The sequence below is a fragment of the Salvelinus fontinalis genome, chromosome 14 (assembly GCF_029448725.1).
Source record: "Salvelinus fontinalis isolate EN_2023a chromosome 14, ASM2944872v1, whole genome shotgun sequence".
Classification (NCBI taxonomy): Eukaryota; Metazoa; Chordata; class Actinopteri; order Salmoniformes; family Salmonidae; genus Salvelinus; species Salvelinus fontinalis.
In genome coordinates this window covers 1,250,224-1,275,872 of record NC_074678.1, presented here as the reverse complement: position 1 = coordinate 1,275,872, position 25,649 = coordinate 1,250,224, and the positions used below count along the sequence as shown (strand labels likewise).

Below are 25,649 nucleotides of genomic sequence, written 5' to 3'. Positions count from 1 at the left end.
GGAGGTGCTCTTGTTTTCCATGGACTTTACAGTATCCCAGAACTTTTTGGAGTTAGAGCTACAGGATGCAAATTTCTGCTTGAAAACCTGGCCTTTGCTTTCCTGACTGACTGCGTGTATTGGTTCCTGACTTCCCTGAACAGTTGCATATCACGGGGGCTCTTCGATGCTATTGCAGTTCGCCACAGGATGTTTTTGTGCTGGTCGAGGGCAGTCAGGTCTGGAGTGAACCAAGGGCTATATCTGTTCTTGGTTCTGCATTTTTTGAACGGAGCATGCTTGTCTAATATGGTGAGGAAGTAACTTTTAAAGAATGACCAGGCATCCTCAACTGACGGGATGAGGTCAATATCCTTCCAGGGTACCCGGGCCAGGTCGATTAGAAAGGCCTGCTCGCAGAAGTGTTTCAGGGAGCGTTTGACAGTGATGAGGGGTGGTCGTTTGACCGTGGACCCGTGGCGGATACAGGCAATGAGGCAGTGATCGCTGAGATCTTGATTGAAGACAGCAGAGGTGTATTTGGAGGGCAAGTTGGTCAGGATAATGTCTATTAGGGTGCCCGTGTTTACAGATTTAAGGTTGTACCTGATGGGTTCCTTGATGATTTGTGTGAGATTGAGGGCATCAAGCTTAGATTGTAGGACTGCCGGGGTGTTAAGCATATCCCAGTTTAGGTCACCTAACAGAACAAACTCTGAAGCTAGATGGGGAGCGATCAATTCACAGATGGTGTCCAGGGCACAGCTGGGAGCTGAGGGGGGTCGGTAGCAGGCGGCAACAGTGAGAGACTTATTTCTGGAGAGATTAATTTTTAAAATTAGAAGTATGAACATACGTTCACCATCTGTTGTAGAAGATGACCACTTTCCATGCTCTTTGCATGTTATCAACAATCAGTTCCAAACTGCCTCTGGAAGCAATGTCAGTACAAGAACTGTTTGTCGGGAGCTTCATGAAATGGGTTTCCTTGGCCGAGCAGCCTAAGATCACCATGTACAATGCCAAGCGTCGGCTGGAGTGGTGTAAAGCTCACCACCATTGGTCTCTAGAGCATTGGAAATGTGTTCTCTGGAGTCATGAATTACGTTTTACCATCTGGTAGTCTGACGGACGAATCTAGGTTTGGTGGATGCCATGATAACACTACCTGCCCCAATGCATAGTGGCAACTTTAAAGTTTGGTGGAGGAACAATAATGGTCTGGGGCTGTTTTTCATGGTTTGGGCTAGGCCCCTTTATTCAAGTGAAGGGAAATCTTAATGCTACAGTATACAATTACATTCTAGACGATTCTGTGCTTCCAACTTTGTGGCAACAGTTTGGGGAAGGCCCTTTCCTGTTTCAGCATGACAGCAATTCAATGGCTCATGTATGTGGCTGGGTCTACAGACAATCACGGACTACAAAAAGAAAACCAGCCACTTCACGGGCACCGACGTCTTGCTTCCAGACAAACTAAACACCTTCTTTGTCTGCTTTGAGGATAATACAGTGCCACCGACGCAGTCTACTCCCAAGGACTGTGTGTTCTCCTTCTCCATGGCCGACGTGAGTAAGACATTTAAATGTGTTATCCCTCGCAAGGCTGCCGGCCCAGACGACATCCTTAGCTGCGTCCTCAGGTGCTTCAAGATGGCCACTATTGATCCTGTACCCAAGAAGGCAAAGGTAACTGAACTAAATGACTATCACCCCGTAGCACTTACTTCTGTCATCATGAAGTGCTTTGAGAGACTAGTCAAGGATCATATCACCTCCACCTTACCTGTCACCTTACCGCCCCAATAGGTCCACAGAAGATGCAATCGCCATCACACTGCACACTGCCCTATTCCATCTGGACAAGAGGAATTTGAAAAACAGCTTCTATCTCAAGGTCATCAGACTGTTATACAGACATCACTAACACAGAGAGGCTGCTGCCTACATTCAGACTTGAAATCATTTGCCACTCTAACAAATGGATCACTAGTCACTTTTTATTAATGCCACTTTAATAATGATGTTTACATATCTTGCATAACTCATCCCATATGTAAATGCTGTATTTTATACATCTATTGCATCTTGCCTACGCCGCTCGGTCATTGATCATCCATATATTTATATGTACATATTCTTATTCCATCCCTTTACTTAGATTTGTGTGTACTAGGTAGTTGTTGTGGAATTGTTCGATTACTTAGATATTGTTGCACTGTCGGAACTAGAAGCACAAGCATTTCGCTGCACTTGCAATAACATCTGCTAACCATATGTATATGAACAATAAAATTGGATTTGAAAAACACAGTGCGCAAAGCGAGGTCCGTAAAGAAAGGGCTTATCAAGATCGGTATGGAAGAACTTGACTGGCCTGCACAGAGCCCTGACCTCAACCCCATTGAACACCTTTGGGATGAATTGGAATGCCAACACCCAACATCTATCAACCTAATCACCTAATCACCCAACATCAGACCTCACTAATGCTCTTGTGGCTGAATGGAAGCAAGACCCTGCAGCAATTTTACAACATCTAGTGGACAACCTTCCCAGTAGAGTGGAGGCTGTTATAGCAGCAAAGGGGGGACCAACACCATATTAATATAAGGGCACAAGGCGAGACCCATATGCAGACACAGGAGGCAGATGGTTGAGCTCCAAAATCTATTATAACCCAAGGGATAGGCAAAAGGCAGATCGGGTACAGGCGAGAGTTCATAAACCAGGTCAGAGTCCAAACGGTACAGGGCGTTAGACAGTCTCGAGATCAGGACAGGCAGGGGTTCAGTAACCAGGTCCGAGTCCAAACAGTACAAGGCTTTAGGCAGGTTTGAGGTCAGGGCAGGAAGAATGGTCAGGCAGGCGGGTTCGGTGTGGTCAGGTCAGGACAGGCAAGGGTCAGGCAGGCGGGTTCGGTGTCAGGACAGGCAAGGGTCAAAACCAGGAGGACTGGGAAAAACAGAGACTGGGGAAAAACAGGAGCGAGGAGATAAACGCTGGTTGACTTGGCAAACAAGACGATCTGGCACAGAGAAACAGAAAACAGGTATAAATACACCGGGGATAATGAGTGACACCTGGAGGGGGAGGAGACAAGCACAAGGACAGGTGAAACAGATCAGGGCGTGACATTTAACGATTTTGGAATGTGATGTTTGACGAGCAGTTGTCCACATACTTCTGGTTTCAAGCAGACCACTGTGCCCAAGAACGCCAAGGTAATCTGCCTAAATGACTACCGCCTCGTAGCGCTCACATCTGTAGCCATGAAATGCTTTGAAAGGCTGATCATGGCTCACATGAACACCATCATCTCAGAAACCCTGGACATACTCTAATTCAAATACCACCCCAACAGATCAACAGATGACTGCCCTTTCCCACCTGGACAAAAGGAACACCTATGTGAGAATGCTGTTCATTGACTACAGCTCAGCGTTCAACAACATAGTGCCCTCCAAGCTCATCACTACGCTTAAGGTCCCTGGGACTGAACACCTCCCTCTGCAACTGGATCCTGGACTTCCGGAGAGGAGCCGCCCCCAGGTTGTAAGGGTAGGCAATAACATCCGCCACACTGACCCTCAACATGGGGGCCCCTCAGGGGTGCGTGCTTAGTCCCCTCATGTACTCCCTATTCACCCAAGACTGTGTGGCCACGCATAACTCCAACACCCTCATTAAGTTTGATGATGACACATGATGGTAGGCCTGATCACCGACGATGATGAGACAGCCTATAGGGAGGTCAGAGACCTGGCAGTGTGGTCCCAGGACAACAACCTCCACCTCAATGTGAGCAAGACAAACAAGCTTATTGTGAACTACAGAAAAATATTTGGCATGGGCTCTCAGATCCTCAAAAAGTTTAACAGCTGCACCATTCAGAGCATCTTGACTGACTGCATCACCGCTTGGTGCGGAAACTGCATGGCACCCAACAGCAAGGCGCTACAGAGGGTAGTGAGTATGGCCCTGTACATCACAGAGGAAGGTCCAAAAATGTGTCAAAGTCTCCAGCCACCCAAGCCATAGACTGTTCTCTCTGCTACCGCACGGCAAGCGTTAACACACACTTTCACACTCACCACATACACTGCTGCTTCTGTGTATTATCAGTCCTGTTGCCTAGTCACTTTACCCCTACCTACAGTATACTGCTGTTAGTGTATTATCAGTCCTGTTGCCTAGTCCCTTTACCCCTACCTACAGTATACTGCTGCTACTGTGTATTATCTATCCTGTTTCCTAGTCACTTTACCCCTACCTACAGTATACTGCTGTTAGTGTATTATCAGTCCTGTTGCCTAGTCACTTTACCCCTACCTACAGTATACTGCTGCTTCTGTGTATTACCTATCCTGTTGCCTAGTCCCTTTACCCCTACCTACAGTATACTGCTGTTAGTGTATTATCAGTCCTGTTGCCTAGTCACTTTACCCCTACCTACAGTATACTGCTGCTTCTGTGTATTACCTATCCTGTTGCCTAGTCCCTTTACCCCTACCTACAGTATACTGCTGCTACTGTGTATTATCTATCCTGTTTCCTAGTTACTTTACCCCTACCTACAGTATACTGCTGTTAGTGTATTATCAGTCCTGTTGCCTAGTCACTTTACCCCTACCTACAGTATACTGCTGCTTTTGTGTATTACCTATCCTGTTGCCTAGTCCCTTTACCCCTACCTACAGTATACTGCTGCTACTGTGTATTATCTATCCTGTTTCCTAGTCACTTTACCCCTACCTACAGTATACTGCTGCTTTTGTGTATTATCTATCCTGTTGCCTAGTCACTTTACCCCTACCTACAGTATACTGCTGCTACTGTGTATTATCTATCCTGTTGCCTAGTCACTTTACCGCTACCAACAGTATACTGCTGCTACTGTGTAATATCTCTCCCGTTGCCTAGTCACTTTACCCTTTCCTATGTGTACATAACTACCTCAATTATCTCGCATCCCTGCACATCCACTTGGTACAGTTGCTCCCTGTATAGAGCCATGCAATTTTTTACTTGTTTTATCGTTATTTGTTATTAACTTTGTACTCCATTTGTCACTTTCTATTTTCATTTGACTTTTTATCTTTAAATCTACATTGTTGAAAAAGGACCCAGAAGTAAGCATTTCACTGTTAGCCTACACCTGTTGTTTACCAAGCATGTGACAAATAAAATGTGATTTGATTTGAGTATGAACATACGTTCACAATCTGTTGTAGAAGATGACCATTGTCCGTCCTCTTTGCATGTTATTGTATTTTCAGTCTGACGTGAGAAAGAGTTCCAGAATCCTGAGGTACAGGTCACCGTTACCCTTTCATCAGGCAAGAACCGATTTCTGTCAGCAGGTGTGTAACTGGTTCCTCTTGTTGGTAGCAATGTGCCTTAGGCTGGCTGCAAGGAGGCATGAGGACTGCACATGTGGCCAGGGCAATAAATTGCAATGTCCGTACTGTGAGACGCCTAAGACAGCGCTACAGGAAGACAGGACGGACAGCTGATCGTCTTCGCAGTGGCAGCGTCTTCGCAGCGTCTTCGCTGTTTTGTTGCGGTTCAGTTTCACCAGGGGTGGTTGTCGGATTTGCGTTTCTCGTCAAAGGAATGAGCGTTACACCGAGGCCTGTACTCTGGAGCGGGATTGATTTGGAGGTTGAGGGTCCGTCATGGTCTGGGGCGGTGTGTCACAGCATCATCGGACTGAGCTTGTTGTCATTGCAGGCAATCTCAACGCTGTGCGTTACAGGGAAGACATCCTCCTCCCTCATGTAGTACCCTTCCTGCAGGCTCATCCTGACATGACCCTCCAGCATGACAATGCCACCAGCCATACTGCTCATTCTGAGCGTGATTTCCTGCAAGACAGGAATGTCAGTGTTTTGCCATGGCCAGTGAAGAGTCCGGATCTCAATCTCATTGAGCACGTCTGGGACCTGTTGGATCGGAGGGTGAGGTCTACGGCCAATCCCCCCAGAAATGTCCGGGAACTTGCAGGTGCCTTGGTGGAAGAGTGGGGTAACATCTCACAGAAAGAACTGGCAAATCTGGTGCAGTCCATGAGGAGGAGATGCACTGCAGTCCTTACTGCAGCTGGTGGCCACACCAGATACTGACTTTTGGTTTTGAACCCCCCTTTTGTTCAGGGACACATTATTACATTTCTGTTAGTCACATGTCTGTGGAACTAGTTCAGTTTATGTCTCAGTTGTTGAATCTTGTTATGTTCATACAAATATTGACACATGTTATGTTTGCTGAAAATTAACACAGTTGACAGTGAGAGGACATTTCTTTTTTTGCTGAGTTTATGTATAACAAAAACAAACATGGGTTATGATGGGGTACAACAGCTGAGCTAAGTTCATGAAGCATTTACAAGTAATATTTTTGAAGAATCAATGGTTATACATCATTAATTTGAAAGTCCAAATATAGATGTAGAAATTGCAGATGGCCCCTTTGAAAGGGCAAGTTATAGTTTAAATAAATAAAATCCCCACAATACAGATGAGCTCTGGTTTATGTGCTGTCCTGTCTCCTGCTGTTTGGCAGGGGTACAGGGGTACAGGCCATTCCCTGACCAAGGGGGCAAGGAGTGCCTCTCAGTCCCCATCATCCGTTCAGATACTGTGCCCCTTTTCATGTTCCTGAACAGACAAGTATCAACCCCCTTGGCCATTGACAATGAGCTCTGTTTACCAGGCTGTGTGAGCCTTTGCCCATGGTCTTTGCCACAATCAACTGTATCCTCAGACCAATCTTGAAAATGCAGATGACAATGCATTCTTGTGATGTTGATCAGCTTGTTAGACAGTATTTAAAGTTACTATGAAGAGGACATATTTTCTTACCAATGCATTTTGGAAATGGATAGTTTATCTCTCCATCATTACACTCCACTTCAATTTCTGCTGTATTGCTTTCAGGTGCATGTTTATGGTAATATCCATGTTTGCACCGAAGAGTCTTTTTTTCACCGTGTTCCATGTACATTATTTGGGGTAAATCCTGTAGATGGTACTCTGCATCAAAAGTGTGGACCTCACAAGGCTCTGATGGAAATGAAATAGTAACATAAAAGCAGCAATACTTGAGCCATGCGTTTCATATACATGATATGTTAATACTGGATGAAAGTCATGTTCTTACGTAAACACTTTGGTGGGGTCTGCCATTCTCCATTCAGACATCTGATGCTGCCTGTGAAACTCAGTGTATAATCCAAGTTACATTGGTAGGAAACCTCTGTAATAGCGCCTTCACCATCTCTCTCTTTGACAGTGTGATATCCATTATTAATAGGAGGGGCTGGGGGACAGGTCACTAGATCAAACAGGAAATATATATCAATCATACATTTCAATTGATCTGCAACATTTTATGTCCTAAATTAGGAATTTGAGAAAACCAAGGAAACACTGTGGTTAACATGGTCTTGGCCTTCTATTCCAGAATACGTGCAGATCCCCTTTAAATAAAAGTTAGGCAAAGTTGATATTTATCCCTCTCAGCAAAAAGCTTTTTCAAATGTCAACTGCCCTTTAGAACCAGCTTCTCTTTTAAAAGGCCTATATATCATCAATATGAGTAAGAAACATTAATTCTAGTGTCAAATTTGACTACAAAGTGACTGCATCAGGATTCTCTTGAGGGCTTGGTTTGCATTACAATTAATGGCGCGTTCAAAACAAATGGGAACCTGGACCTCGTATATCTCAGACTTTCCGACTTCAGTGCGATCAAAACAACCGGGAACTCGCCCACCGCACTTGAACTGCTTCGCCAGACAAGATGTGTGGTTAGTATTTGCCCTTGCTTGGGAAATAGCTACTCTAGTGATGGGCTTCCATAAAGTTGTTCAGTAATCTTGGGCAGATGGCCAGGATATGGATTAACGTTAAACATGACTAGTTTCTATTTGTGCTGTCAACCGTCAAGAGTGTTGTTGTTAAGTAAAGTAGCTAGCTAAATTGTGTTTATAGCTTGCTAGCTAGCTAGATGTAGCTACATTAGCTAGGTAGCTACATGTCATTAGCCGATAGGCTACGCCACTATGATACTGGGATATGATACTGTGATAGAACTAGTTAAATACATAGCCTCTCCCTAACGTGTGATGTGAGAGGAAGATTTGCATAGCTAACATTGCACCTGAAGACAGGGTTGATCCCTGCTAGCTAACGTTAGCTACCTAGCTCATAATCTAGCAAACCTCTTGACCTGTATGATACATGTTGCCAGCTTGCTTTCAACAATGTTTCAACTCAAGCTGGCTAGCTGCTGTCCTTGTTTGTTGTGATTGAATGGCAAAGACACACCCAAGAAACATCCACATCAAATCACAACTCCAAGACAACTCTCGTTTGACTTCAGTCATAGGTGCTAAAATTCATAATGAGCTTTGATGAAAAATGAGGCCAAATCAGTGCATTCGCCCTTTAAATCTGTAATGAGAGTGTGTGTTTCTGGAAGTCAATCAACTATTCTGGACAAGCAGAAGGTAAATGAGAAGGAGGAGTCTACCGTGTCCGTAGGCAAATTCGCCATTTATTTTCTATATTCAGGATTCAGCCAAACATCGTTTTAAAGTATTGTAACGACCCTGGGTTTATAAGCGCGGAAATCGACTCTGCCGCTCGAGCATGCTTTTGCGGCACAGTCGATAGCGCGCCGGACCTCGGGCTAGGAGGTCGAGGGTTCGAGACCTGCTCCCTGCTGTTTCATTACAGTATGTTTTACTATTAAACAGTTTCAGTCACTGAATTGTTTAATCAAACTTTTTGCTCCCAACTCCTGATATCAGGGCATAAAAACGTTGATCTGTCTCCTGAATTAGCATAGCGTGCATGTCCGCAATGCGCACCGGGTCTGAGCTCGTTTTTCAACTAGATGGCTAGTTGAAATATACTAGTTTTCATCCTCATTGCCAAACTTCATAAATACTGTAGCCTCAACTCCTTTGCTAGTTTTACAACTCATGTAACTAAGAAATTCACTGGAAAGAAACATTAAAATTATGTATTGTTTTATTGAATAGTCATGACTGATTCAAGATATCTGTCATAAGAATACGATGGTGAAGCATATCATGGCTACTTAATTCAACGGAAAGAAACATTTTTGGGGGGACCAATTGTTTGTTAAAATCAATATGCGGGGGCCTCCCGAGTGGTGCAGCAGTCTAATGCACTACATCACAGTGCTTGAGGCATCACTACAGGGGCAGGATGACAGATTGTTTACTTGTCAGCTCTGGTATTCGATCCAGCAACCTTTTGGTTACTGGTCCAACACGCTAACCACTTGGCTATCTGCCACCCCGATTATTTTTCAGTCCCTGGGCCATGCACGCTGACACAGTGTGGCCAGGTGTCACAACTGGCAGTGACTGGGAGACCCATCAGGCAGCGCACAATTGGCCCAGCATCGTCCGGGATAGGAGAGGGTTTGGCATGCAGAGATGATCTTGTACCATCTCGCTCTAGCGATTCCTATGGTGGGCCAGGCGCATGCACGCTGACACAGTGTGGCCAGGTGTACGCTGTTTCTTCCGACACATTGGTGCGGCTGGCTTCCGGGGTAAAGTGGACATTGTGTCAAGAAGCAGTGCGGCTTGACTGGGTTGTGTTTCGGGGGACGCGCGGCTCTCGACCTTTGTCTCTCCCGAGTCCGTACGCAAGTTGCAGCGATGGGATAAGACTATAACTACCAATTGGATACCATGAAATTGGGGAGACAACAGGTATAATTTTTTTTTTTTTAATTTATTTAAAGGGCCCGGGGGAGGGATGGGGGCCGTACTTTGCCCCCCCTTGACTTACCGGTACTTTATTTTATGGGACTGAAACATAATCAGGGCGGCAGATAGCCTAGTGGTTAGCGCGTTGGGACAGTAACCGAAAGGGTGCTGGATCAAATCACAGAACTGACAAGTAAACAATCTGTCATCCTGCCCCTGAACAAGGCAATTAACACACTGAAGGCCGTCATTTAAAAAAAGGATTTGTTCTTAACTGACTTGTCTGATTAAATTTAAAAATGGGAAGATTTTTTTTTTTTTTTTGGTAACTACCTTGTACCAAGGTAACGGTACCCAGTGGTACGGGTTCAAATTAATCAATTATTAATAGGTTATAATTGTCGAATTACCATATGTTCATGTAAATACCTGGTACTTTCTGTACTTTAAAATACAGTCCTACAGACTTACCTTGACACTCGATTGTCTTACTCCACGCTCCGTTCTTGCAAGTTGCTTTTCCTCTTGAGCCTGTGTTTGGGCCGCTAAGGCAACCATAATCTATTTTGTCCCCATTTTCATATCTCTCTCGGTCAGGAATCAGCAGCATTCTGGTGTCTGCACCCTCAGGTTTACTACAATAATCTGCAAGTGAAGCACAGACATGGAGGAATACCCTCCTCCATACACTCTCTTGGCTCCTCCATTTCCACCACATCTTTTAAAAACAGTGTAACGTGTTACTCTGTGTGGAAATATCATTCCAATTGCAAGGTTCGACATTAAATCTTGTACGGGACAAGTGAAAATCAAAATAGTCGGGCAAGCAAAATATAGACTTAAGTTGTTCGAATGGACAAGTAAAAAAAAATAAAAAAAATAACATCAAACAATTACTCAGATCAGAATTGAATCAAAGTGTCCTCCGGATGTGATGTGTTGCGCACTGTTCTCACAATTTGGGGGAGGCAGCGTAGCTTAGTGGTTAGAGGGGGGAGGCAGCGTAGCTTAGTGGTTAGAGGGGGGAGGCAGCGTAGCCTAGTGATTAGAGGGGGGAGGCAGCGTAGCCTAGTGGTTAGAGGGGGGAGGCAGCGTAGCCTAGTGGTTAGAGGGGGGAGGCAGCGTAGCCTAGTGGTTAGAGGGGGGAGGCAGGTAGCCTAGTGGTTAGAGCGTTGTACTAGTAACCGAAAGGTTGCAAGATTGAATCCTCGAGCTGACAAGGTAAAAATTTGTCGTTCTGCCCCTGAACAAGGCAGTTAACCCACTGTTCCTAGGCTGTCATTGAAAATAAGAATTTGTTCTTAAGTGACTTGCCTAGTTAAAAAAATGTAAAATAAAAAAAATGTAAAAAAAAATCTCTGCAGAGCACATCGAATATAATGATTGTATTGTATTGAGAGACACGAGCGTTTTTTCAATCACTTTTTTGTACAGTGCATTCGGAAAGTATTCAGACCCCTTGACTTTTTCCATATTTTGTTACGTTACAGCCTTATTCTAAAATGTATTCAATTGTTTTTCCCTCTCATCAATCTACACACAATACCCCATAATTACAAAGCAAAAAAGTAATTTTTGAAATAGTATTTAAAACCCCCCCATAAGTATTACATTTACATAATCGTTCAGACCCTTTACTCAGTACTTTGTTGAAGCGCCTCTGGCAGCGATTAAAGCATCGAGTCTTTTGTATGACGCTACAAGCTTGGCACACCTGTATTTGGGGAGTTTCTCCCATTCTTCTTGTCGCTGCACTTTTTTCAGGTCTCTCCGCCTTTACCTCGATCCTGTCTAGTTTCCCAGTCCCTGCCGCTGAAAAACCTCCCCACAGCTTGATGCTGCCATCCTATGCTTCACCGTAGGGATAGTGCCAGGTTTCCTCCAGATGTGACGCTTGGTATTCAGTCCAAAGAGTTCAATCTTGATTTCATCACACCAGAGAATCTTGTTTCTCATGGTCTGAAAGTCCTTTAGGTGCCTTTTGGCAATCTCCAAATGGGCTGTCATGTGCCTTTTTACTGAGGAGTGGCTTCCGTCTGGCCACTCTAGCATAAAGGCCTGATTGGTGGAGTGCTGCAGAGATCGTTGTCCTTCTGGAAGGTTCTCCAATCTCCACAGATGAACTTTGGAGCTCTGTCAGAGTGACCATCGAGGACTTGGTCACCTCCCTGACCAAGGCCCTTCTCCCCCAATTGCTCACTTTGGCCGGGCGGCCAGCTCTAAGAAGAGTCTTAGTTTTTCCAAACTTCTCCCACTTAATAATGTGGAGGCTACTGTATTCTTGGAGAGCTTCAATGTTCGAGACATTTTTTGATACCCTTCCCCAGATCTGTGCCTTGACACAATCCTGTCTCGTGGCTCTACGGACAATTCCTGCGACCTCATGTTTTGGTTTTTGCTCTGACATGCACTGTCAACAGTGGGACCTTATTTAGAAAGGTGTGTGCCTTTCCAAATCATGTACAATATATTTAATTTACCACAGGTGGACTCCAATCAAGTTCTAGAAACATCTCAAGGATGATCAATGGAAAAAGGATTTTGAGTCTCATAGCAAAGTGTCAGAATACTTATGTAAGTAAGGTATTTATGTTTTTTATGTTAAATAAATGTGCACAAATTTCTAAACCTCTTATGGCTTTGTCATTGTGCGGTATTGCGTGTAGATTGATTTAATCAATTTTAGAATAAGGCTGTAACGTAACAAAATGTGGAAAAATTCAACGGGTATGAATACTTTCCGTATGCACTGTAGTGTACTTAGTGAGTTAGTTGCTCAGTTTTAGCAATTATTTTGTCTGCAAACAGGTTTCGTATGGACATGAAATGTCAAGGGGCCGTTGCTCCAGGAGAGAGAGCAACATTCAAAATGTAATTGTAATGTAATGAAAATGTAATGAAAAAAAGTTTTTAAAACAATTATTTTTAAAGAGAGTGGAGTTCCATGTTTCTGTGAGTTTAACACATATTCTCAACATTAAATAATAAGGAAATGCTACCACTTTACAAACAGAGAATGTAATTGAGATGATGCAGTAGTGGAACGGAGCGGAGCGCGCTGTTTGTAGTGAATATATACTCTATATAGGTCTACCAAAGGACAGTTTTTGTTGGACATTACATTCACTGTTAGCAATGTAATTGATCTATCTAGCAACAATATCTTATTTAATGTTAGCAATCTAGTTAATGTGTCACGTTCCTGACCTATTTATGTTAGTTGTTATGTGTGTTAGTTGGTCAGGACGTGAGGTTGGGTGGGCATTCTATGTTTTCTGTTTCTATGTTGGTTTTGGTTTGCCTGGTATGGCTCTTGATTAGAGGCAGGTGGTTTGCGTTTTCCTCTAATCAAGAGTCATATTTAGGTAGGGCATTCTCACTGTTTGTTTGTGGGTGATTGTCTCCTGTGTTAGTATGTATGTTCGTGCCTCACGGGACTGTAGCGTTTGTTTGTTTCGTTTCGTTTCGATGTCGTCTGTTTCCTGTACGTAAGTTTATGTTTAGTTATGTAAGTTTAAGTTCAGGTTTCGTCAACGTCGTTTTCTTGTTTTGTAGTTTTGAAAGTGTTTTGTTTCGTTTCGTGTTGCCATCGTATTCATAATAAAGATGGCTTATTTCCCAAATGCTGCGTTTTGGTCTGAAGATCCTTCTCTCCTCAACTCATCCGAGGATGAGGAGAGCGACAGTCGTTACAGAATCACCCACCACACTAAGACCAAGCGGCAAGGGAAAATTAAACGGAGTAAGGGACAGGAGAGAAAGGAGCAATGGACATGGGATGATGTTTTGGACGGAAAGGGTTGCTACACTTGGGAGGAGATCCTGGCTGGGAGGGATCGCCTCCCATGGGAACAGGTGGAGGCACTGAGGAGAGCAGAGGCTACCGGGGAGAGGAACCGGAGCTATGAGGGAACGCGTCTGGCACGGAAGCCGAAAAAGCCCGTAAGTAATTCCCAAAAATTTCTTGGGGGGGGGCTAGGAGGTAGTGGGCCAAGGGCAGGTAGGAGACCTGCGCCCACTTCCCAGGCTTACCGTGGAGAGCGGGAGTACGGGCAGGCGCCGTGTTACGCAGTAGAGCGCACGGTGTCTCCTGTACGAGTGCATAGCCCAGTGCGGGTTATTCCACCTCCCCGCACTGGGAGGGCTAGATTGGGTATTGAGCCAGGTGTCATGAGGCCGGCTCAACGCGTCTGGTCTCCAGTGCGTCTCCTCGGGCCGGCATACATGGCACCGGCCTTACGCATGGTTTCCCCGGTTCGCCTACATAGGCCGGTGCGGGTTATTCCACCTCCCCGCACTGGTCGGGCAACCGGGAGCATTCAACCAGGTAAGGTTGGGCGGGTTCAATGCTCAAGAGTGCCAGTACGCCTCCACGGTCCGGTATTTCCGGCACCACCTCCCCGCCCCAGCCTAGTACCTACAGTGTCTACACTACGCACTAGGCTACCAGTGCGTATCCTGAGCCCTGTTCCTCCTCCACGCACTCTCCCTGTAGTGCGTGTATCTAGCCTGGTGCCTCCAGTTCCGGCCCCACGCACTAAGCTACCAGTGCGTCTCCAGAGCCCTGTACAAACTGTATCTTCTCCCCCTACTAATCCTGATGTGCTTGTTCTCAGCCCGGCGTCACCAGTGCCGGTACCACGCATCGGTTATAGAGTGGGCTTTGAGAATACAGTGTGCCCTGTCCCTGCTCCCCGCACTAGTAGGAAGGTGCTTGTCATTAGCACGGTGCCTCCAGTTCCGGCACCACGCACCAGGTCTACAGTGCACCGTATCCGGCCAGAGCCATCCGTCTCCCCAGCGCCATCTGAGCCATCCGTCTCCCCAGCGCCATCTGAGCCATCCGTCTCCCCAGCGCCATCTGAGCCATCCGTCTCCCCAGCGCCATCTGAGCCATCCGTCTCCCCAGCGCCATCTGAGCCATCCGTCTCCCCAGCGCCGTCTGAGCCATCCGTCTGCCATGAGCCTGCAAAGCCGCCCGTCTGCCATGAGCCTGCAAAGCCGCCCGTCTGCCATGAGCCTACAGAGCCATCCGCCAGACAGGAGCCGCTAGAGCCGTCAGCCAGACAGGAGCCGCTAGAGCCGTCAGCCAGACAGGATCTGCCAGAGCCGCCAACCAGACAGGATCTGCCAGAGCCGCCAACCAGACAGGATCTGCCAGAGCCGCCAACCAGACAGGATCTGCCAGAGCCGCCAACCAGACAGGATCTGCCAGAGCCGCCAACCAGACAGGATCTGCCAGAGCCGCCAACCAGACAGGATCTGCCAGAGCCGCCAGCGAGCCATGAGCAGCCAGAGCCGTCAGAGAGCCATGAGCAGCCAGAGCCGTCAGAGAGCCATGAGCAGCCAGAGCCGTCAGAGAGCCATGAGCAGCCAGAGCCGTCAGAGCGCCATGAGCGTCGAGAGCCGTCAGCCTGCCATGAGCGTCGAGAGCCGTCAGCCTGCCATGAGCGTCGAGAGCCGTCAGCCTGCCATGAGCGTCGAGAGCCGTCAGCCTGCCATGAGCGTCGAGAGCCGTCAGCCTGCCATGAGCGTCGAGAGCCGTCAGCCAGCCATGAGCGTCGAGAGCCGTCAGCCAGCCATGAACGTCGAGAGTCGTCAGTCAGCCATGAGCTGCCCTTCAGCCTAAAAAGGCTAGATACCCAGAACTGCCCATCAGTCCAGAGCTGTCTCTCTGTCCGGAGCTGCCTTTCAGTCCGGAGTTGCCCCTCTATCCTGATCTCCCTCTCTATCTTTATCTACCTCTATATTCTTATCTATCCCTCTGTATTGATTTATCTCTCTGTCCCGGTGTTGTCCTTATTGGGTATGTTATTAAGAGGATTTTGTGGGGGAGAAAAGAGGGTGGACATTTTTGGAAGGAGGAAGTTAGGATGGATTATGGTGGGGTGGGAACCGCGCCCGGAGCCTGAGCCACCACCGTGGTTAGATGCCCACCCAGACCCTCCCCTAGTCCTTGTGCTGGTGCGTCCGGAGTTCGCACCTTGTGGGGGGGGTACTGTCACGTTCCTGACCTATTTATGTTAGTTGTTATGTGTGTTAGTTGGTCAGGATGTGAGGTTGGGTGGGCATTCTATGTTTTCTGTTTCTATGTTGGTTTTGGTTTGCCTGGTATGGCTCTTGATTAGAGGCAGGTGGTTTGCGTTTTCCTCTAATCAAGAGTCATATTTAGGTAGGGCATTCTCACTGTTTGTTTGTGGGTGATTGTCTCCTGTGTTAGTATGTATGTTCGTGCCTCACGGGACTGTAGCGTTTTTTTGTTTCGTTTCGTTTCGATGTCGTCTGTTTCCTGTACGTAAGTTTATGTTTAGTTATGTAAGTTTATGTTCAGGTTTCGTCAACGTCGTTTTCTTGTTTTGTAGTTTTGAAAGTGTTTTGTTTCGTTTCGTGTTGCCATCGTATTCATAATAAAGATGGCTTATTTCCCAAATGCTGCGTTTTGGTCTGAAGATCCTTCTCTCCTCAACTCATCCGAGGATGAGGAGAGCGACAGTCGTTACATAATGTGTTTTGATCTCACACTTCCTCATCAGGTGGTGAATTATGTAACATATAATCTAGGCCAATATGAACAAAAAAGATTATTCCTAATGAGAAAAAAATAAATCTAATCATTCTGGATCCTACTTTGATATGAGGAACATCAAAATATCCATCATGCATTCCCTGCACATGTTAGAAATAGCTAGCATAGCTAGGCTGTCTAGAGCCATAATGGAAAGTAGGCCTAACTGTGCATAAACAACTCCGTCCATATTACCCAGCTCCAGACAGAATGTATTCTACATTTTTGTCTCATTTTCTGTATGATAATAATAATGATACTAATGAGATTCATTTTGTAAAGTGTCTATTTGCATCATAAAACACAATTTGGACTTGAGCTTTCACACAAGTGAAAAATCTGTCATACTTTTCCAAATGACAAGTGGGTAAAAAAAGTTAATGTCAAGTCCTGAATTGTAGTAAATGCAATAAACATTTCAATGTTGACAGTACCATAGTAATGCCATAGACGTTAAAGACACAATCAGAAGTTGAATCAATAAGAAAGAGTTTTGGTTAAAAGCTGAGTGATAGGGCTGGAGAAATGTTACCACTCTCAAATTCATAGACATAGCTATAGATGCAAGGACTGACCATCATGATATCAACATTATACATTGAACCATGTTTTGAGGCTGTATAGTGTTTGTTTACATTTACTTAGTTTTACTCCTTCGTTAGTAAACAATCTTTGGGTTATGATGAGGTGCGACAGTTGAACTAAGCTCATGAGTCATTTATAAGTTATGTTCTTTAAGAATCATTTGGTACATGTCATTAATTTAGAAGTCCAACAATAGGTGTAGCAACTGCAGATTGCCCCTTTAAACTGACCTTTGCCCTTGATGGTCTTATCCCACTCTCCGTTCTTACAAGTTGCAAGACATCCATACTCTACTTGGTCCCCATTTTCATAACGCTCTCGATCAGGAATCAGCGGCATTGTCCTCCCTGCACCCTCAGGCTTACCACAGTACTCTGCAGATGAAGCACAGCATGCATACAGTGACCGAGACGCTCATGCTTTAAATTACATTCAGCTTATAAAGACTTCATAAAGCCTTCATAATGCTTTCATCAGCACTACATAAATGTGTTACAAATCATCTATAACAGTATGTCATGCTTTATAAAGGGTTCATAAATGGGACATAACGGTGTGACATAATCACCAATGTGACATAACCCACTATGTCAAATATGATAAGACTCTCCCAGCGCATTACTCATTGGCTTAATCAACCAACCAATCATGTCCACAACAACTTCCCCCATGTGTCCTGTGCATCAGTCTAATTGGTCAGACGTCTTGGCAGTAAAGAGATTGTGTTTGTTTATTGGGATAGTTTTCCCCACAATTATAAGTGTGTAGTCTTTATTCTTCTGGGTGAAGCCATTAGCTAGCTATGTCTTTGCTAATTAGCTAGCTGGAAATTAGGGATCATTGTTTCTTCTCTCTCTTGAGGCTAGGAGAATGGTTTCCACTAGATAGCAAAGCCACAAAGTCAAAATTGGCTATATCGTAGAAATTCATGAAAACAAACATTTGCTTTTTGGTCTTAATTCAAGGTTAGGGTTAGGCATAAGGTTAGCAGTGTGGTAAAGGTTAGGATTAGGTTTAAACTGAAACTTGAAGAATGGACATTTTGGAAATGGGTGGAGTTTGACTTTGCGGCTGTGTTAACTTGTGACGACAAGGGGAAATATATTTGGTGTCAAAGGACATTGTCGTGTCTTTGGACATGATAACAAATACTTTATTCAGTAAGGTCACTCTCATAGAGTTCTATGGTCACTCCCACTAAGGCCAACTTTGAATGGTTGATATCCCAGGCTTATATGTGCAATAGCCTGTGTACGAGGTTACACCAAGAAGCAGTTATCTTGATTAAAGCACCCAATAAGGAAATTAACAGTGGCTTTCTTCTGGAACCAAGTTGCATGTTCCTCAGTACACAAACACGCACACAACAATGTAATGAGCCGTACCGTGCGGTGCTGGGCCCAGTCAGGTCTTTGATCATTTCACCCACTCCCCCACTGAAAGATCAGCCACAAAATGTTAGCTCCATTGTAACAGGTTGTAATCACTACCTGCCCTCCAGGACACCTACACCACCCGATGTCACAGGAACGCCAAAAAGATCAAGGACAACAACCACCCGAGCCACTGCCTGTTCACCCCGCTATCATCCAGAAGGCGAGGTCAGTACAGGTGCATCAAAGCTGGGACCGAGAGACTGAAAAACAACTTCTATCTCAAGGCCATCAGACTGTTAACTAACATTGAGTGGCTGCTGCCAACATACAGACTCTAGCAACTTTAATAATTAATACTTGGATGTGATAAATGTATCACTAGTCACTTAAACAATGCCACTTTATATAATGTTTACATATCCTACATTACTCATCTCATATGTATATACTGTACTCTATACCATCTACTGCATCTTGCCTATGTCGTTCATCCAAATATTTATATGTACATACTCTTAATCATTCCTTTACACTTGTGTGTATCAGGTAGTTGTTGTGAAATTGTTAGATTACTTGTTAGATATTACTGCACGGTCGGAACTAGAAGCACAAGCATTTCGCTACACTCGCATTCATTTGATTTGATTTGGTTTAAAGCCCTGGTCTCCCGCATGGGAGAGAAGACGAATAAGAATACACACACACCCAAAACCCAAGCTTTGCAGGTCCATCAACCCATCTGTCACGCACTGGCCATAGAGGCTTTTATTCTCTATTTTGGTTAGGCCAGGGTGTGACTAGGGTTGGCATTCTAGTTTCTTTATTTCTATGTTTTCTGTTTCTATGTTTTGGCCGGGTATGGTTCTCAATCAGGGACAGCTGTCTATCGTTGTCTCTGATTGGGAATCATACTTAGGCAGCCTGTTTTTCCACCTTAGTTGTGGGTAGTTATCTTTGTTCGTGGCACTATAGCCCTAGTAAGCTTCACGGTCGTTTTGTTGTTTTTTCTTGTTTTTGTTGGCGACATTCAAAATAAAAGGAAAATATACGCTAACCACGCTGCACCTTGATCCGGTCGTTTCCACCCTGACGACGGCCGTGACACCATCTAAATATGTTTCACGCCCCACAGCAGAGATATTCAACTATATTCTTATAGGGGCCAGATGTAAAGAAGGTTAATTGCAGGGAGGCCGGACATTTTCCACATGCGATTATTCTTCGGAAGAACTGTATAAAAAAGTAACACATTACCAACAATAATGCTATTTTCTTCATATTAAATGTTGCTAAAAGTAATTGAGGAAGAAGTGGAGGGCTTCAAACAACGTAGGTCGAGGTTCAACCACAAAATGGGATTATCATTGAAAAGAACAAGGTTTAGCACTCATTATTTTATTTAAACAACTATTTAAAGTTTCTTGAAAGTAATAAGGCAATTTTTTTATTATCTGACAACTAAGCATCTCAATAAATAGCACAAAGCGCTGTCAAATCAGGTAATGCTAAATTCCAGTGCTTTAGGAAGTGTGCTTTGAATTTAGTTCCCTCAGTCATTAGGTGCGTTTTTTGTCACACTGAGGCAGTTTATAACATTTTTAAAACATTACAATACATTCACAGATTTCACAACACACTGTGTGCCCTCAGGCCCCTACTCCACCACTACCACATATATCTACAGTACTAAATCTATGTGTATGTATAGTGTGTATGTTATCGTGTGTGTATGCATGTGTCTGTGCCAATGTTTGTGTTGCTTCACAGTCCCCGCTGTTCCATAAGGTGTTTTTTTTATCTGTTTTTTAAAATCTAACTTTACTGCCTGCGCCAGTTACTTGATGTGGAATAGAGTTCCATGTAGTCATGGCTCTATGTAGTACTGTGTGCCTCCCATAGTCTGTTCTGGACTTGGGGACTGTGAAGAGACCTCATGTGGCATTTCTTGTGGAGTATGCATGGGTGTCCGAGCTGTGACAGACTGCTCGCTGCATTCAACATGTCAATACCTCTCATAAATTAAAGTAGTGATGAAGTCAATCTCTCCTCCACTTTCAGCCAAGAGAGATTGACATACATATTATTGATATTAGCTCTCTGTGTACATCCAAGGGCCAGCCGTGCTGTCCTGTTCTGAGCCAATTGCAATTTTCCTAAGTCCTTTTTTGTGGCACCTGATCACACGACTGAACAGTTGTCAAGGTGTGACAAAACTAGGACCTGTCTTGGTGATAGTGTTGTTAAGAAGGCAGAGCATCGCTTTATTATAGACAGACTTCTCCCCATCTTAGCTACTACTGCATCAATATGTTTTGACCATGACAGTTTACAATCTAGGGTTACTCCAAGCAGTTTAGTCATCTCAATTTCCACATGACTTATTACAAGATTTAGTTGAGGTTTAGGGTTTAGTAAATGTTTTTTTCCTAATGCAATGCTTTTAGTGTTAGAAATATTTAGGGCTAACTTATTCCTTGCCACCCACTCTGAAACTAACTGCAGCTCTTTGTTGAGTGTTGTAGTCATTTCAGTCGCTGTAGTAGCTGACGTGTATGGTGTTGAGTTATCCTCATACATAGATACTCTGGCTTTACTCAGTCAGTGGCATGTCGTTAGTAAAATAAAATAAAAGCAAGGGGCCTAAACAGCTACCCTGGGGAATTCCTGATTCTAACGGGATTATATTTGAGAGGCTTCCATTAAAGAACACCCTCTGTGTTCTGTTAGACAAGTAACTCTTTATCCACATTATAGCAGGGGGTGTAAAGCCATAACACATACGTTTTTCCAGCAGCAGACTATGGTCGATAATGTCAAAAGCTGCACTGAAGTCTAACAAGACAGCCCCCACAATCATTTTATCATCAATTTCTCTCAGCCAATCATCAGTCATTTGTGTAAGTGATGTGCTTGTTGAGTGTCCTTCCCTATAAGCATGCTGAAAATCTTTTTTCAATTTATTTACTGTAAAAAAGCATTGTATCTGGTCAAACACAATTTTTCCCAGAAGTTTACTAAGGGTTGGTAACAGGCTGATTGGTCAGCTATTTGAGCCAGTAAAGGGGGCTTTACTATTCTTGGGTAGCGGGATTACTTTAGCTTCCCTCCGGGCCTGAGGGCACACGCTCTCTAGTAGGCTTAAATTGAAGATGCGGCAAATAGGAGTGCAATATCGTCTGCTATTATCCTCAGTAATTTTCCATCCAGATTGTCAGACCCAGGTGGCTTGTCATTGTTGATAAACAACAATCATTTTTTCACTTCTTCCACACTGACTTTACAGAATTTAAAAGTACAATTCTTGTCTTTCATAATTTGGTCAGATAAATTTGGATGTGTCGTGTCAGCATTTGTTGCTGGCATGTCATCCCTAAAATTGCTTATCTTCTTATGGCTGCAGGGGCAGTATTGAGTAGCTTGGATGAAAGGTGCACAGAGGTGACCAGAGTAAACGTCCTGCTCCTCAGTCATAGTTGCTAATTTATGCAAATTATTATTAGTATTGGATAGAAAACACTCTAAACTTTCTAAAACTGTTTGAATTATGTCTGTGAGTATAACAGAACTCATATGGCAGGCAAAAACCTGAAGTTCCACTTCCTGTTTGGATTTTTTCTGAGGCTGGTAGATTTTCAAACAAGCTCCCATTGAAATTACAGCGAGATATGGATGAGTTTTCACTTCCCAAGGCTTCCACTAGATGTCAACAGTCAATAGAACTTTGTCTGATGACTCTAACGTGAAGGGGGGCCGAAGGAGACATGAATGAGTCACCACTGCCATGAGGTGACCACGTGCGTTCACGTGAGAGGCAGCTCCGTTCCATCGCTCAACTGAAGTCAATGTAATTCTCCGGTTGGAACGTTATTCAAGATGTAGGTTAACAACATTCTTAAGATTGATTCAATACATCGTTTGACATGTTTCTACTGACTGTTACGGAACTTTTGGACATTTCGTCACGTTATAGTGGACGCGCCTTGTGACTTTGGAATTGTTTACAAACGCGCTAACCAAAGTAGCTAATTGGACATAAATAACGGACATTATCGAACAAATCAAGCATTTATTGTGGACCTGGGATTCCTAGGACTGCATTCTGATGAAGTTCATCAAAGGTAAGGAAACATTTATCATGTATTTTCTGGTTTCTGTTGACTCCAACATGGCGGCTAATTTTACTATAGTTCTGAGCTCCGTCTCAGATTATTGCATGGTTTGCTTTTTCCGTAAAGTAAAAAAAAAATCTGACACAGCGGTTACATTAAGGAGAAGTATATCTATAATTCCATGTGTATAACTTGTATTATCATCTACATTTATGATGAGTATATCTGTTGAAACGATGTGGCTATGCACTATCACTGGATGTTTTTGGAACTAGTGAATGTAACGCGCCAATGTAAACTCATATTCTTTTATAGAAATATGAACTTTATCAAACAAAACATGCATGTATTGTGTAACATGAAGTCCTATGAGTGTCATCTGATGAAGATCATCAAAGGTTAGTGATTAATTTTATCTCTATTTGTGCTATTTGTGGCTCCTCTTTGGCTGAAAAAATGGCTGTGTTTTCTGTGATTTGGCGGTCACCTAACATAATCGCTTGTGGTGCTTTTTCTGAAAAGCCAATTTGAAATCGGACACTGTGGTGGGATTAACAGCAAGATTACCTTTAAAATGGTATAAGACACATGTATGTTTGAGAAATTTTAATTATGAGATTTCTGTTGTTTGAATTTGGCGCCCTGCACTTTCACTGGCTGTTGTCATATTGATCCCGTTACCGGGATTGTAGCCACATCTTGCATGAAAAAGTCATTACAGTAGTTTTCAATATCAGTGGGCTGTGTGATAAATGAACCATCTGATTCAATGAATGAAGGAGCCGATTTGGCTTTTTTTCCCCCAAAATGTAATTTAAGGTGCCCCAAAACGTTTTACTATCATTCTTTATATAATTTATCTTTGTTTCATAGTGTAGTTTATTTTATTTAGTTTAGTCACATGATTTCTTAATTTGCAGTACGTTTGCCAATCGGTTGTGCAGCCAGACTTATTTGCCATACCTTTTGCCTCATCCCTCTCAACCATACAAATGTTCAATTCCTCATCAATCCAAGGGGAATAAGTAGTTTCAATCCAAGGGGAATAAGTAGTTTCATAAATGCGTCAAGTGCAGCGTCTGGTTGCTCCTCATTACTCTAGAGGTGAAAGAAATGCACAACTATTCAGGTGAGTTGCCGGCTAGCGGAGTGGAACACTTCAAAAATAAAGGAGAGCTGCACATTCTAGAAGATCAGATGTAAAAAAAGATTTATGTCCAACGTTTCGACAGACAAGCTGTCTTCCTCAGGGTTTATGTCCAACGTTTCGACAGACAAGCTGTCTTCCTCAGGGTTTATGTCCAACGTTTCGACAGACAAGCTGTCTTCCTCAGGGTTTATGTCCAACGTTTCGACAGACAAGCTGTCTTCCTCAGGGTTTATGTCCAACGTTTCGACAGACAAGCTGTCTTCCTCAGGGTTTATGTCCAACGTTTCGACAGACAAGCTGTCTTCCTCAGGGTTTATGTCCAACGTTTCGACAGACAAGCTGTCTTCCTCAGGGTTTATGTCCAACGTTTCGACAGACAAGCTGTCTTCCTCAGGGTTTATGTCCAACGTTTCGACAGACAAGCTGTCTTCCTCAGGGTTTATGTCCAACGTTTCGACAGACAAGCTGTCTTCCTCAGGGTTTATGTCCAACGTCAGGGTATGATGAAGACAGCTTGTCTGTTGAAACGTTGGACATAAATATTTTTTGCATCTGAGCTCCTAGAGTGTGCGCCTCTCCTTTATTTTTTAAGTGCTCGTCATTACACACCACAGAACAGCAAATATTCTTTACATCATCAACATATGAATCACTACAAAACTTGTTTTATGACCTTTTATACACTATATTAGGCACAGCGTTTGGAACTTTGATTTTCCTAAATATGGCTATTATATTGTGATCACTGCATCCTATGGATTTGGATACTGCTTTAAAGTAAATATTTGCAGCGTTAGTAAAGATGTGATCAATACATGTTGATGATTTAATTCCTGTACTGTTTGTAACTACCCTAGTATTTTGACTGACAACCTGATCCAGATTGCCGGCACTGGTTACAGTTTGACGTTTTTTCCTGAGTGTTCAGCTTGATGATAGCCAGTCAATATTTAAATCACCCAGAAAATATACTTCTCTGTTGATATCACGTACATTATCATCTTCGCTCGCTTGTAACCGCTAGAAACAGCTAGAAACCGATACAAACCGCATGGCACCACACAAAGACCACACTTGCCATTTTGGCACTGAGTTGGATTTTGTAGAGGATTTCTTTTGCAGAGCTTTAATTAATACTTTTATTGGTGGACCAACTGGCAAGTGTCTTCACTTACATTTTCAACCTCTCCCTGACCAAGTCTGTAATACCTACATGTTTCAAGCAGACCGCCATACTTCCTGTGCCCAAGGAAGCAAATGTAACCTGCCTAAATAATTACTGCCTCGTAGCACTCATGTCGGTAGCCATGAAGTGCTTTGAAAGGCTGGTCATGGATCACATCAACAGCATCCTCCCGGATACCCTAGACCCACTCCAATTCGCATAACGCCCCAACAGATCCACAGATGACGCAATCTCAATCACACTCCACACTGCCCTTTCAAACCTGGACAAAAGGAACACCTATGTGAGAATGCTATTCATTGACTACAGCTCAGCGTTCAACACCATAGTGCCCTCGAAGCTCATCACTAAGCTAAGGACACTGAGACTAAACACCTCCCTCTGCAACTTTTGCAACCATTTTTCTACGGCTGGCCATGCTTTCCACCTGGCTACCCCTACCCCGGTCAACAGCACTGGCCTCCCCTCTGCTACTCGCCCACGCCTTCCCCATTTCTCTTTCTCCCAAATACAGTCAGCTGATGTTCTGAAAGAGCTGCAAAATCTGGACCCCTACAAATCAGCCGGGCTAGATAATCTGGACCCTTTCTTTCTAAAACTATCTGCTGAAATTGTTGCCACACCTATTACCAGCCTTTTCCACCTCTCTTTCGTGTCGTCTGAGATTCCCAAAGATTGGAAAGCAGCTGCGGTTATCCCCCTCTTCAAAGGGGGGGACACTCTTGACCCAAACTGCTACAGACCTATATCTATCCTACCCTGCCTTTCTAAGGTCTTCGAAAGCCAAGTCAACAAACAGATTACCGACCATCTCGAATCCCACCATACCTTCTCCGCTATGCAATCTGGTTTCAGAGCTGGTCATGGGTGCACCTCAGCCACGCTCAAGGTCATAAACGATATCTTAACCGCTATTGATAGGAAACAGTACTGTGCAGCCATATTCAT

General features: G+C 44.0%; 1 protein-coding gene across 4 annotated transcripts in view; it reads right to left on the bottom strand.

Moving 5' to 3' along the window:
• Window positions 1-25,649, bottom strand: part of LOC129869364 (coagulation factor XIII B chain-like) — a 100,039-nt gene that overhangs the window by 5,212 nt on the left and 69,178 nt on the right. Inside the window, exons 13-17 of one of the 4 annotated variants that reach the window (XM_055943704.1) lie at window positions 17,111-17,254; window positions 10,202-10,375; window positions 7,141-7,314; window positions 6,843-7,043; window positions 6,277-6,750 (exon numbers count right to left, since the gene is read on the bottom strand). In XM_055943704.1, coding sequence (XP_055799679.1) covers window positions 6,464-6,750; window positions 6,843-7,043; window positions 7,141-7,314; window positions 10,202-10,375; window positions 17,111-17,254 — 980 coding nt within the window. In that variant the 3' untranslated portion in view covers window positions 6,277-6,463. Of the gene's footprint in view, window positions 1-6,276; window positions 6,751-6,842; window positions 7,044-7,140; window positions 7,315-10,201; window positions 10,376-17,110; window positions 17,255-25,649 lie in introns of those variants that run through there. The other 3 variants (XR_008761890.1, XR_008761891.1, XR_008761893.1) reach the window with 3 other exon arrangements.